General features: G+C 41.6%; 1 protein-coding gene across 6 annotated transcripts in view; it reads left to right on the forward strand.

The window, feature by feature from the left end:
* The window catches only part of PLEKHG1 (pleckstrin homology and RhoGEF domain containing G1), a 213,795-nt gene that overhangs the window by 122,349 nt on the left and 76,322 nt on the right, over nucleotides 1-15,124 (forward strand). For all 6 annotated transcript variants that reach the window (XM_032485161.1, XM_032485162.1, XM_032485163.1 and 3 more), the window contains one exon: nucleotides 7,688-8,193. In XM_032485161.1, the coding sequence (XP_032341052.1) occupies nucleotides 7,786-8,193 (408 nt within the window). In that variant the 5' untranslated portion in view covers nucleotides 7,688-7,785. The remainder of the gene's footprint in view (nucleotides 1-7,687; nucleotides 8,194-15,124) is intronic.

Consider the following 15,124-nt stretch of genomic DNA (forward strand, 5'->3'; position numbering starts at 1 on the left):
GTATTTTTAAGTATTTTAATTTAGTGATACTAATGTATTTGAGAGAAGATGTATATATTTGGCATTCCTTTTCATTAATCATATTGAACATAAAAATCAAGTTATTTTAATGTATTTAAATATTTAATACAAACTGAGGTTGTGATTTTAATTTCTTTAAATAACTTTTTCGGATTATAGAAGTAGTGCACTTACTGAAAAAAAGTGATATTTACAGACAAATATCAAAGGAAAAGTCATCCATTCTCCTACTTGGTAAAACCAATGTCAATATTTTATTCAATATCCATTCAATCTTTTTCTAATGTGGGTAATAAAAAAAGTGGCACTTTTAAATTCAAAACTGGGATCACATTGTTCCTGTGTTTTATAAACCACCACTTTACTCAACTGTATATTATGACCATTTCCCACACCCTTATGGATTTGAAAGGGCATGACATTTAATAGTTTTGCATTGTACTTTCTAGATGGATTTATTCACTCAGATCTCTATTGTTAGCCACTCTGAATTCTCTTCCTCCTCCTCTTTTTTTCTGGGAGAAAATGTTTAGTGTACTTTATGGATGGTTTATTTTCTCAGAGTGCTATTGTTAGTTACTTGGGTTTCGCCTCTTCTGCCTCCTTTTTCTTTAAGAAATGTTATTTAGCCTAATCCTCCCTCTCCAGTGCGCTGAGATGTTTTTGGAACTGAGCGCATTCAGTGCAGATGGAGCCTTTGTGTAGAGCTGTCATTGTTTAGTTACTGCCTCGAGACCGATGTTTCCATACGAACAGGAAGGAAGCCAGGGCATAGATTATTACTTAATCTAAATTAAAAATAGAGTTTTTTGGCCTTTGGCAAAGTCATTGATACATATTTCATCATCCAAGACCTGGCATCGGTAGGGTGTAGAAGAAAATTGCTATTTTGTGTTTACTGCTTGTGCTGTGATTCCAGCAGGGAATGGACAATGCAGAAGTGGCATCCAGCAACTTCGTGTTTATTTCAGGGTTGGAGCTGCAACCCAGTGGTTGGATGGGACCTGGGAAGTTATCTAGTCTTACTGCCTCACTTACACATGAGGAAACCAGAGACCCAAAGACTGTAATACAAACTTCCATGGTTCAGAGCCAGGCAGAAATGCAAAACCTCTAAAGGAGAGAGTGCTTTGTCGTAACTTGACAGAGGACTGGTTGGTCCTCTGAGCTCCTTCTGTGCACGCAGTTGGGCTCATATTGATTCCCTCATACATACACTATAGGCACACTGGTACCATGTACTTCATGTAAGTGCCTTATGTCTAGTGCTTCATTTCCTGATCTGTACTCTCCTTTTCTGCCCTAGTCTATGAATCTATATCCAAGTATAAGAAATAATGGACTAGAAATCAGAAACCATAGTCTCTGACTCACAGTTCAACTTTGAGCAAGATGTTACCTAGCCTCTCTGTTTATTTTTTCCCATCTATAAAATGTTCTGAAAGTAAAGACACATGCAAATGAACTGGGAGGCTTTGTGTATGGGGGGGGGGGTTTGCTATGCTTTCTTTAGGGGATAATTTTGATAGAAGGTTAAAGCACTGGCACCTGATGGGAAGGCTGATCTGCTATAACAGAGGCTGTTCGGGTTATCTCTTGCTGTGTAACAGATCACTCCAGAACCTAGTGGTTTGGAACAATGACAGTCACTTCTAATCTCTCAAGGTTTCTGTGAGTCAGGAGCTCAGGAGAGGCTCTGCCAGGTGGTTCTGGCTCAGGGCTCATAGGGTTGCCATCAGACATGACAGGGCGGAGTCATCTCTCAGGCTCTTCTCTCCCCGTCTCCCCCGTCTGGTGCCTGGGCTGGAAACCCTCAAACAGCAGGGGCCGGATCAGCGGGGGCCTGATCTTCAGCATCTCTCTGTATATTGATGTGTTCTCAGCAGATGGTTTCTCCAGCACATCAGCATCAGGATAACCAGGCTTTATTTATGTGGCGGCTCAGGGCACATCTAGACCCAGTTTTTGCAAGGTCCTTCTGCTCCAAGCCCTACCATGCTCTAGGGCATTGGTGTCATGTTCATGGTTCCGGCAAGGTCCCTGCCACATCCGAGCCCCAGTGGGAAGGGGGAAGAATATAGAGAAACAATGTCTGATGCTTGAGAAATGGACACGCAGAGGGACACATATCTTTTCCACTGGTGAGAACTTGACCACATGGCCACATATAATGGCGGGGAGGCTGGGAGCTGTGCTTAGCTGGAACTCTGTTCTCTGAAGAAGAAGAAGGAGTAGATATAACAACCTGTAGTTTAGTTTTCACCCCACTCCATAATCTCCTTCACCTCCCACACTAAATCACCTCCAAAAAGCAGATAGACAAAGTAAAAACAACTGTATTTGCATAAAAAGGCCTTAAGGGAATTCCCTTAAGTCCCTTTTAACCAAATTGGCATGCCTGTGCCCTCGAATGTAAAAATTCTGGAGTCGCCACTTAGCTAAGGCAATTTAACTAACACGTTCGCTGCATATAGCTAGCGATGTCTAACTAAATCCCCACTTGACTTCAGTGGCCATTGTTCTCTCTTAGTTTTCATTGACTAGTATAGGAATCAACTGGTAAATTATCTGAATATTTAGCGTCAGACTTTACAGCTTGAAAGAATCCTTGTTCCTCTTTCAACTTCCCGTCTCTTGTTTGAACGAGAGCATTTTTTTTGCAAGGCATCTTTTTCCATCCTCGATCTTTTTGTTCAGATTCCTTCTTTACTGACTGACTCTTCAATGGTAACAAGCTTTTTAAAAAAATTACTTATTTTGGGAAAAATTTTAATGTACAGGAAATTTGCCAAGACAGTCCAGAGTTTCCATATGCCATTTATCCAGCTTCCCCCAGTGTTAGCATCTTCCATAACCAGAGTACATTGGTCATAACTAAGAAATTAGCATGGTAAGTTTTTTTTTTTTCACTTCTTCATTACCAAACAGCTACAAATAAGAATGAAAATCATGTTCCCTGGATTGAACACGCTGAGCACCAAAGAACATATGTAACTGTAGTCCTGGACCTGCTGTTGATACAAGAATCACACTGATATTTTGGAAAACCAAAAGGTAGAAATTCACACTGATATGTGGTGGCTTTTATTTGTTGAGCGCTCCGCTATTATCTCTGAGATGTGTAAAGGATTCTCCTCAACTACTTAGCGTCCTCTTTGAAATACATAAATGTATGTTTTTTATAACTTTGATTCAAATGTTTGTTTTTTGAATCATGAAGTCAGTTTACAACTTTGAGGCTCTATCAAAGACTGGCTCTGAAATAAGTGAACTTTGCTGGCTCATAGAATAACTTGCTCATGCTTTAGTCTCTCTGTTGCCTCTCCTCCACAGGCAGTGGAGTAAGGAGCCACATAATTTTAGTTATTCGTTGGTCTTGAGCATTGCACATTCTCTTCATGTCCATGGTTGTCCTGCCAAGGAACTCAGATTAGGTATTTGAAGTCTAGAATAGCAATGAGCAGAATTTGGAAGTCCTGCTCACTCCTCCTTCCCTGCTGTGCATAGAGTTCTGTGTTGCCGTGAAAGCTTTCTCTCCCTGGGGGTTGTGACACAGAGTGGCCAGCTGTGGCCCCATCAGTTCCCCCTTCAACATGTAAACATGGTCGGAGAAGCTTGGGCTTCACTTGCCAATGAAAGTTCTGCCTCACCCCTCAATCAGCCTCAGGGGCACGTTGGAGCCAAGAAGGGCTGCTTTTCATTCTGGCAGTGGCATTCCAAAGGAGGGCAATTAAAACGATGTAAGTCTGAAGAGCAAACAAGGAAAAGCCAAGGAATTCAAGCTCTTTCACCTAGAGAAAAATTAGAGAGAAAGACTTGCCGTGAAGTAAAATGTGTGAAAGTTATCTACATGGGAGCTTTACAGCCATATTTTCTTTGTTATTGAGGTTGGCACAGGAAAGAATATTTTGATGGCTTTTAGGCTACTGTACTGCTAGTTATAAGAAGCAAAGCCCCTCTACACATGCTTCCACCACCATGACCTCCAGGTTTACCAACTGGGGTCAGATGGACCAAGAGCCTAAAGGCAGGAAAGCAACTTATTTTAGATTTTAGGGTGTTTATGGTCAAAAGACCCACCGACATGGGCCACTAGCAATCTTTGGCAAGTTCTCGGAAATTGATATATTATTAGCCCTGGGTTTAAGATTTAGCAAAAAAAAAAAAGAAAAAAAGAAAAAGAAAGAGAGGTTTGAGAAGGAAAGGAAAGGAAAGCAAAGCAGCAAGTTACCCAAATGTGGACACAACCCACCAACATCTTTCACTCAAGGCAGAGGATAACGCTTTCTTGCTCTATGGTTTTCTATCTGAGTGTCTCACTTTATCATGGGAAATCAGCTACCCCAATATCCAGTGCACAGCGAGTGTCTCCCAATTCTATTTTTGCTGACTCATAACAATATAGTATAATTAATGAATAGAGCAAAAAAAGATACATTTCAAATTGTGTGCACCTCTTCATTCACTATTATTGCAACAAAGATTGATGAATAAGCAAGTTTAACTCTTACAGAATGATATAATTATCTAGAAGACTTCTAGATCAACATTATCTGACTAAAATACAATGCAAGCCACGAATATATTTTGTAATTTTCTAGTAGCCCCATTTTAAAAAGATGAAACCAGTGAATAATTTTAAGAAGATATTTCATTTAACCCACTCTTCCAAAATATTATTTCAACATGTAATTAATATAAAAAGTGTTACTGAAGTATTTCATACTGTTGTGTTTCAGACTACATTTTTGAAATTTGGTGTGTCTTTTACACTCATAGCCCATCCCAGTTTGGACAAGTTGCATTTCAAGCACACGATAGCCACGTGGGGCTATCGGCTACTGTGTTGAACAGTGGAGCTCTGGATTTAATATTAACAATTGGTGAACTGTATTAGAAAGAACAGGCCAGGCAGGGTGGAAATCTTAAATTATTTTGAGGGAGGTGAGAACAAGACTAGACAGTTTTTATGAGGTACATTTCCTTATGTGGGAAAAACTATAATTATCTTCTAAGCAATGAACCAGCATTAAAAATGTTATCCATTAGCAAATGTGGACTCATATTATCTGCCATTATATGACCTAGCTTTAAGTATTTCACTTCTGTCATCAGTCATTTTCGGAAGGTATTTAATTTGGAACAGTAAGCTTGGCTAAATACTAGAGATACCAAATATCTCAAATATTGTTTTATAAAGTGCCTGGTTGGCAGTCTGCATAGGCTGGCCCAGTGGCCTAGACTACATGGCCTGGAGTTGGAACACATGAAGCCTTCCTTGGAACAGGGCCCAGTGCATGTTGCGGTATAAGATTCATCCATGAAGGGGTCCCTGTTGACCTGATTTTCACGTCCCACTGTCTCCTGCCTCTGAAAGTATAAAAGGCACTGTCATCCCTAGCAGTCCAGCACGGACCCCTCTAAAACATCTGGCAATTTTTTATTCCCCCTTAATCCCTTGGTCCCAATAGTGGCTGGCTAACTTGGAGTGGAAGTAGGTAAAATCTCTCCATTCTGTTCGTTTTTCACCATCCTGATAATGAATATTTGCCAAGAGGTATAGAACTGTCAAAGAGGGTTTTCTCTGCTGGAGAGAAAGTTCTCTTCTAGTCAGAAAATCAGAGGTTGTCCTGGAGACCAGTGTGTCCAAATCTATGGGGAGTCTGTAGGTCTAGACCTTTCCAGGTGCCCCAGCTTTCTTATAGCGCAGTATATCCAACTTGCGTTGGTCCTAACTCACAGCCTCATTGGCCCTTTGGGACCTTAAAGAATCCTTACATACGTCCCAAGTTAGTGCCCATTCCTGAAAGTGAGATCAACCTCTTGGTTATGGTTATGGTGGATGCCAATGAGAAGAAATCCTTGTGTGTCCGCTCCTAATTTGAACTGCCCAGGACTTTCTTAACAGCAATCCCAAACACAGAGAAGCATCCTTCTGATCCTGCAGACTTACCTACATGCCTGGCTGCTGCGTGGATTTTTCCAGCACTCACGTTGGGCCAGGATCTTCAGCACAAGTGCATTTTAACTGCTATAACCAATCTGTGTTTTATAGGCCATAAAGTTGTTACAGAGCAAGCAGAGAAAATATTGCAAAAGCTTTATAAATTTGCGGCAAATATACCATGTGGTAGTGGTTATGTTGGTAATTTACTCATTTCCTGCACATTTCTTACCATTTCTTCTTGTTGACCCAAGTTAGTTCCTTTATTTTATATTACAATTTTCATATTTGCATTATAACCCTTCACTAATATTTGCCATGAATATAAACTACCTAGAAGTCTTGATGTTGAAGTATATAGACTCCGATGGATTTTTTTTTATTCTAGAAAAATTGGTACCAGCTGTTTGATGATCCGTAGGGTTGAATTAAATTCATGTTCCTTCTGAAAAGACGATCATTAATCTATATTCTTGTTACTGTGCTTGTCTCATTATGACCTTCCATACCTAAGTTGCACTCTTCTACTTTTCTGACAAGACCTATAAACATGCATTTTGGTGGATTTTAAAATGAAGCAAATTTCTTCATTAATCCCACTCTTTATGGTGAGGCATTTTGCTTCCATAAACCTGGGATCGCATCACTAGAGGGGAAAAGCTTTGCTCCTGCCTTACGATTGAAGAAGATTGGAACTTTGTGTGTTCCACCAAAATAGCTTCTGAAAGTTTAAATTCCAGGCAGGGCCTTTTTTGGACCCAAGATTTAAGTGCTACAGGCTTTAAAGTGACCTTTTGACTTTTCAAACACTCTCTGCTTATTCCTTGTTGTAAACACTAACAGCCCCATTTCTTTAAAAACAATTCCTGTAGATTATTTAATTGTATGGTTACACTGTCACGTTATCTAACTCTAAATGTGGAAAGTGTAGTTCATCAGATGTGAAGTGTAACTTACATATACCACACATGGAATGCCAGCTTTCAAGAGGAGATTTAGAGAAGTGTTGTGGTAGGAGGGTGCATTTTAAAAGGGAAGTGGGTCTCAATATGTTGCTTTTTCTTGCTCAGCATTAGAAAATCATTGTCCATGTGACACTTTCTTCAAAGCTGTGTAATGTGTAAAGTGAAATGTGAAGTTGTCCGTGTTGTTGGGTTGTGGTGGTTCCAGGTTGGTAGCTTAAAATTTTGCGGGATTATTAGTGGAATGTTTAAAATCTAGAACATGATTTCTCAAAATTCCTTAAGAAAGATGCATTTTAAGTACATAAGAATCACTTGTGGTGCTAGTTAAAGCTCTCGATCCCTTGTGCCCTGAGCAGTGAGCCTTGATTTAGTAAATCTGGACTGATCTGCTCTATTAGTCCTTCCAGGTGCTCACACTTTGAAGTCATGAGTGCAGAGCTTCTCAAGCTTTAAAGTGCGTGCACGTGGCATTGGCATCTTGGTAAAACACAGACTGAAGCTCAGGAGTCCGGGAGCACCCAAGACTCTGGTTTCTAACACGTTTCCAGGTGATGCTTTAGAAACTCCAACTTTTTAACTCAACCTCCCATGGGTATCTTTGCATTTCCTTCTATAACTAACTTGCTACCGTTTTTTGCTTTTGTCCTGGCTAGGTTTTAACCTCCCTTAAGCCTTCTGTGTGATAGAATTTTGAAATACTTGCCTATCTTGCTTATCTTATCCTTTTTCTTTCTTTCTTTCTTTTTAACGTATATAGATGTGCCCACGTCGCGTCCTGAAGAGCCATCAGCTGTAACAGAAGTTCCAGATCGCAAACCCGCAGCCAGGCATCCCCGCTCCTGGGAGCCCACGAGCATGGAGCTCTCCGACAGCGACCGCCCGATCAGCTTCGGCTCCACGTCGTCCTCCGCCTCCTCCCGGGACAGCCATGGTTCCTTCGGCAGCAGGATGACCCTAGTTTCCAACAGCCACTTGGGCCTGTTTCCCCAGGATAAGGATGCAGGGGCCATAAAACTGGAGCTGATTCCAGCCAGGCCGTTCTCCAGCAGCGAGCTGCAGAGGGATAGCGCGGCTGGGCCACAGAGCACGGACCAGGCCGGCGACAGGCAGCCCCGGGCCCAGCGCAGAGTGGAAGCCAACTCGGCCACCAAAATGGGTGCGGAATCCGCCACCAGCCCCAAGCTGCTTTATGTGGATAGAGTTGTGCAGGAAATTCTGGAGACTGAAAGGACTTACGTGCAAGATTTAAAAAGCATCGTAGAGGTAAGGCACACTGTTGGTTTTTTTACATTTGTCCTGCGGGATCCATGCGCTCGCAAAATAAGGAGCCAAGCGTGGTGTCTCCTAAGATGCAGAAGTGGTGTGACTGCTTAAACAGATCATAACTTAAGAGGAACCCTAGGACTGTATTCACTGTGTTAGAATCCTCTTAATATTTGCATTAATAATTGGATTATGTGCTAGAAGCAAGAATGATGCTACCAGTTCAGACACCTACATGTTGTGTTAGTAAATCCTGCACGGAAGATCTGAATGCCTGGCAGAGAGTGGAGCAGAGAATGGAGTAGGAATTCAGGTTTCCTGACTTGCCGGTGTCAGGTTTGTACTGACTGAGCCCATCCGGCGATCTTCACTTTAATCACAATTGTCTACTGATGTCTGGAGCTTCCAAAACTTCCTGTTGCCTCACCTCCAGGACTGTGATTTTTCATGGGCCTCGGGCATGGCCTAGGGGTGGGAGGAAATTGTGGAAGATCCCCAGGTGATTCTTTTGTGCAAACAAGCTTGGGAAGGGCCGTGATGCTGTTTGTTCTCTGTATTGGTTAGTGTTTGGGGGAAGGTGGTGAAAGGTACGCAGAGAAAAACCCTGGACTTGGGGCGTTTGCTTTCTTCACTTTTGTAGTAAACAAGTTTGCATAAGTTCTTTGACTCCCTGCAAGTTGAGCCCAGCTCAGGTACCAGATCGCCAACTCTGGAAATTCAGTTACTCATTTGACTTTGATTTATAGGCAGGTTTTTAGGATAAAGTAAAAATTACCAGAGCAGCTCAGATGTTAATTCATTCTCAATTAATGACTTGAAATGTTAATATTTCAAAGGCAAGTTGATACAGCTGCCCTCCCTTTGCTGCCTAGTATTGTAGTAGAAGCATTTGTTAGCGTCTACTTCCTGTTTTAGACTTTTAATCTAAAATGTGTTTCAGAGTAGAGTGGAGTATTTGCTGATGAGGACATTCTCCACCAAATACATACATTCTTTGAGCTTTAGGGGAAAAAAAATTCTAAGACATGATTGTGTATTGAGTTCCACAAATGATAGAACCAGACACTGTCTACTAAAAATAGTTATGACATAGCTTCTCGGTAAAAATAGAAAAATCAGTTGATGCATCAACCAAAACAATATGTAGAAGAAACCAGGCCAACTGTTTCCTTAATTCCAACAATGATGTCATCTGTACTTAAGAAGAAATACCTGTGAAACTGCCAAAAATTTTGAAACCTCTCAGGAAATGTGTGGTTGTCAAAGCTTTCTTTGGTCGATCCTTTCTTCTTTCTTTCTTGGAAGCTTTTGCGCATAGTCAAAACTCGCCGTACTGAGAGAGAAACCTTCACTTACTAAGCTAATATTCTGTGAACACGCTTGTCTCGGAGACTGGTTGACAAACCTTAGGGGAGAAGAAATAAGGCAAGATGTGTATGAAAGAAATCAGATCAAGACAGATTTTTTTCTAAGCAAGTTTCAGCAGGAGTTTTATTCCAAGCTCCCCAATTGTTCTTGCCATTTTTTCTTGATCAGTGAAGTAACCATGTTTTACACTAGGGGTTGGAGGACTTTTTCTATATAAAGGGCCAGCTAGAAAATATTTAAGGCTTTCTGGGCCCTGAGGTGTCAGTCCAAACTGCTCAGTTCCACCATGTAACTTGACAGCAGCCAGAGACACTCTGTCCATGAAGGGGTGTGAAAGCTCCAGGAGAACTTTAGGGTCACAAAGGCCATGGTGTCCCAACCCATGTCTTACACTTTAAATGTGTGCCCACATTTCAGCAACTGTAAAATGAGACTAATAAATAATACCTCCCTTATGGGGTTGTTATGAGAATTCAATGAGATAATATATTAACAGCTCCTGCAACAGTGCCTGGCACATGGAGAGCAGTTAGTCAGTGGAAACTACCATCATCACGGGCCTCTTCTGAATTTGCTGGTGGAGTGTAAACACAATTTACAGCTCTGTTTTCCCTGGGCCTTTCACAAAAAACAAACAGATGAGTAATTCACCACAGCAGAAATTTAATTAGGAAAAAAGTCATTTTAAGTGGTTGATTCCAGTGTTATTATTTCGAATGCAATTGGATTAGTTCCAAAGAATCCGTGGAAAAGCTGAGGTGACACACAATTCGGCAGAGGAAAGGCAAAGGAGGGTAGAAATGTCCGAAATGTGTAAGGAGCACCCAGGTGGGGAGGAGGAGATGCTGCTTAGTCCCAGAAGTCGCCAGAAGCTTCGAGTCACTTCCGCTCCCGACCTAAAAAAGTTCAGAAACTCTTCGGATTGAGATGCATCATCGCAGTCTCTTCTTCACACACTTTTGTGTGTGACTACCTCTGCTTCTCAAGATCACGATGTTCACAGAGTGGTTAAACCCGTCTTGTCTAGTTCTTTCCTTCATGAAGAGTAACCAGTTATTTTCCTGGTTGCAACCACTGTCCCCAATAAAGACTGTTAGGATGAGTATTCTTTTAAAATACAGAAAGTATCAATTCCTTCAAATCTGTTTTCCTTGATCCATTTATAACCTATTTTTATAATTCTGTAACTGACTTCTCTAAAAGGCTTGATTTTTCAAGAGCAGAATTTTTAATTGGGAAAAGGGCTACTCAGTAACAGCCTGCCATGATCATTCTCACTACACCTAAGATAGAGTTTTTTAGTTGACTCTTGCTTAGAAAGAATTATTTCTGAAAATACCAAAGGGTCTAGTTGTTTATAGAAATAACGGGTAAGTCATTTTTCACTTTAAGCGGTAGCAGTTTCAGACTGTCTTCACTGGGCTTTATTCCACTCCCACCAACTGACATCCTTCAATAGTCATTCTCGGTTTAATTGATTTCCCCCATGAGTGGTATGTTTTATTTGTCATACATCCTGTCCATACATAATCCTCACCACTCAGGTTTAGATTTTGTTTTTGGAATTTATTATCAGAAACATTTTGGGAAAAGATCATTGGTAGACAATGATTTAAAAGATATTAACACAGTATCTTTGATAGCTCACATGGTCCCAAATAGCAACAGAGTAGCTTATTTCTGAGAAGAGATCCTTCTAACCTATCTGGGCGACAGGACTCCCGATGTTGGTTACAATGCAAAGAAGGATGTCTGCTTTACTTTCCCTACCTAGAGACGCTATATTAAAATAATCCCAAATAGATCAGTATTTTTCCTTTCGCATGCCATTTAGGGATTCAGAAATGAACAAATAATGCTTTTGGAAAACTCAGCTGAAAAAAAGGTTATTGTTCTTATTGCTATTGGTCTTCATCACTTGCTTCCTTCCCTAGACCCTTCACTCTGTGCCCCCTGTCCCCTCACCATGGCTGCTCCATCCTCAGCTCCTTTGTCCAGCATCCTAGTCGTTTGCTTTTTATATACTTGACATTTGAGAGAGAGGTGAGGTCTTGACTACGAGCCATACGCAAAGAAACAATGGTTCTCTTATTTCCATTTCTATATATGGCTCCTAATAGCATTCACAGATAAAATGAGATAATAAATATGAAAGCAAGTTTTAAAAGTTAAAAGTAAAATCTCCAATGATACAATTTGTGGAGAGACAGAAATGCACAGTTGGAAAGTAGGAAATAAGGATTTCTTTCATGTGTAATGAGAACGTAGATTGAGCAGAGACACTCATGGATTGAGTGGGTTTCTTTAATCTTTCTAAATGATCTATAAAAAGAGCCTTTGACAGCTCATAAGATTTGGCCCCAGATATAGTTCATGGCCTGTTTTAACCTTTTAGGGAAGTTTTAAAATAGATCATAACATCATTTAATACTGTGTAATTAGAAGTTACATCCCTACTACAAAATGGCATCTTTGAAGTGTAAGAAATGCTAAATTAAATCATCTTTGGGGATACTGAGGACATGTGTAACTTAATGAGGAAAAAGTGGGTAAAATATTTAAAGTCACATGAGTTTACTTCTTTTGATCATATTCTAGAAAGCTGAAATCCTTCTGAAAGCCCCTTTATCCACACAGTATGTTTAAAGGATAAGGCTAGAATACTAACTCCTTAATGTGTAAAATGTAAAGAACCAAGCCTTAAGCCATCCTTGTTAAGAGCATCAGCGCTGTTCAAAAGCTGTGGCTGAACGAGGACTGGACCATTGCTCTCCCACCCCCAGCTCTTGTAGTTATTAGTGTACACGGACTCTTTGTTTCTTACGTGATCATATAGACAGTGTCAGGGGAGGTGGAGGAGAGAAGGGTGCTTTTCACACAGCTAGTGACATGAAACACGGTGAAAAGTATTCTGCCCTTTACCATGGCTTAGAGAACAGGCTGCCCTTCACGCTGGAGCTATCAGGTTAGTTGGAAGAAGAGCAAGCCGTCTTACACTTGAGAAGAAAGCCTCTCCCAAATCTGTGCCCAGGGAGTTTGTAAGAGACTCTACTGTCTGCTCTGCCTGGAGACTTAGGTCTCAGGCTTGAGAGGTGACCAAGACCTGGACAACATAGAATCTGAGTTGGCGTCTGTCCTGCACCAGCCCTCAAGGACAACAGTGTCCAGCTCCGAGGTGGTTTCTCTTGAAGCCTGGCTTCCTATTGATTCTGTTGGAGATAGGAGGTGGTTTGGTGTAGAAAGGTCAGTTTGTGTCTCTGCTCCTCTTTCCCCCTGGCTGTAAAAGGATGGCTTCACATGGGCCACGGGCATTCCCCGGGCCAGCCTAACTGCTCAGGATCCTTGACGAGACGGGAAAGGTCCTGAACCAAGGGAGGCGGCTGTTGAGAGGAGGTGAATTCTTGTAGGTTTGCTTGTCTTTCATTTGCGGATGTCTTCACTCAACACTTGCCCTCCGGTTTAAATAATGACTTATTATATTGACACTTCTTAGGAGATTCATTTAGATGAATGTTTTTTGAACACTGAGGGAAATATGTGTTCAATGCTAGAGTGTAGGGCTTGGTAGGGATTGTTCTTTAATGAGGGCTTGCTATGTGGATGGACTGAATAAGGAACTGACACACTGTAGTGCTTGACACAGCTTAATGTGCTTTTTCTTTTACGTGGCATTTGAGCACTTTTATTTGAATGTGTCGCTTTATGTTTCCTTCCAAGGGCTTTCATCATGGTGGGTGAAATCTTTCCTAAAACCATTTAAGATCTATTGTAATTTTGAAGCAAACCTGTTAAAGTAGTTTTTTTTACTGATGAAGAAGTTATACCTCAAATAGTATATGAACCACTGTACCTAAGCCCCCAAAACTTTACTTTCTGTTCATTTCCAAGCCTCTTTGCCATTGTTGTTAAGCCACCTTCTTCCCTACTCCACTCTCATCTCTCGCCGCCTTAACAGTGACAGAAATTTAGAAGAGGGGAACACATGGTTTGGGGTATTCATCTCTTTGGTTGCAGTCTGACATGGGAGGGTGGACGGGGACCTGGCCTTTTACTTCTTTCAACCATTTTAAATGTTCTCTGAATACCTTCTGATTGATTGCTAATGAACATGGAAAATAGTTCGGGCAACGTTTAGTAAAAGCAGAGTACGCTGTTTGCAGAGCTGCTGTGCAAAGTAGCTACTGGCTGTTCATGAGAGTTCGTGTGTACTTAATGAATGATATCAGTTTCTTCACTCCAAATCATTATGGCCAGATTTTGAGTCAAAACTTAGGAAAATTATTCAAAATAACTGTATTGGTCAGATTCTCCTGGGGGCATGGTAGACAGCGAGCATCACCATTGTGAAACCTTAAGCTTTGTGACCATTCCCACCACCTTAATGGATCCCAACAGCTGTAAGCATACTGCAGAGCTGCGGCTTCTCAATTTTGTCATTATGTGCCTTAATCACAACAAAAACACTTAAATGTAACATGAACAGCAACTAATATCTGAGTACTTACCGTATATCAGGCACTGGATTAAGTACTGATAGCCTCACCCACAGCCCCGTCACGGGGGTGCTAGTAGAATTTTCCATGCACAAGAAGATTGCATTTTCAAGGGGTAAAGCAACTTGTCCAAGCCCCAAAGCCCCCCTTTGCTACTACACTGTTATTACAAATCTCCTCTTAGACTCTAGCAGAGAGCTCAGGGGTTGGGGCCTCCTTGCTAAGTTCTCCAGAGCAGGCTGCTCCAACAGCAGTGCAGCAGACATCTGGGGCTGGATCACTGTTGTTTGCGGGGGATAGTCGTGTGCATTGTAGGACATTTAGCAGCAAACCTGGCCTCCACCCACTGGATGTTAATGGAACCACCACCGTCCCCACTCATGACAACCAAAGATGCCTCTAGACATTGCCAAATAGCCCCTGAGAGACAAAAGTACCTTGGTTGGGAACCAATGTTCTAAAGATTTGGAACACACAGTGTATAAAGGTAGGCTAAGCCACAGTAACAAGTAAGCCCCCAAATTCAGTGATTTAATGCAATAGAAGTTTCTCCTTTTACAATCCTGTGTGTGTGTGTGTGTGTGTGTGTGTATACAGGTTAGTGGGAGTGCTGCTTCTCCGCACAGTCATTGAGGAGCCCAAAAGATGAGGCTCTGTCACCTTCAGCACGTGGCTCCCGAGGTTGGCTGGGGTCTGCTCCATCTCAGTCAGCTGGAAGGGCGAGAGGACATGGAGACATGCATGGGGTGGGGGGAAGAGGGAGGCAGGGAGGGTTTCTGGGACAGGCATAGGAATGGCTCACCCCGTCTCTCATTCCACATCAGACTGTAAGTTTGGAGGTATGGTCTAGCCACATGCTCAAAGAAGGTAGGAAACATTTGTGTGAGCAACTGCCAGTCTCCACAATATAGAACGAAACCTTCTCATTGTAAAACCTACACCATGCATTCCACCACCAGCACTAGAAGTAAAAACAAAAAATACATAAAGAAGAAAGCAGGAATTGGAATTTGCAGGTACTAACTACTATACATACAATAGAGAAACAGCAAGGTCCCACTGTAGAGCAC

The sequence above is a fragment of the Camelus ferus genome, chromosome 8, assembly GCF_009834535.1.
Source record: "Camelus ferus isolate YT-003-E chromosome 8, BCGSAC_Cfer_1.0, whole genome shotgun sequence".
NCBI lineage: Eukaryota > Metazoa > Chordata > Mammalia > Artiodactyla > Camelidae > Camelus > Camelus ferus.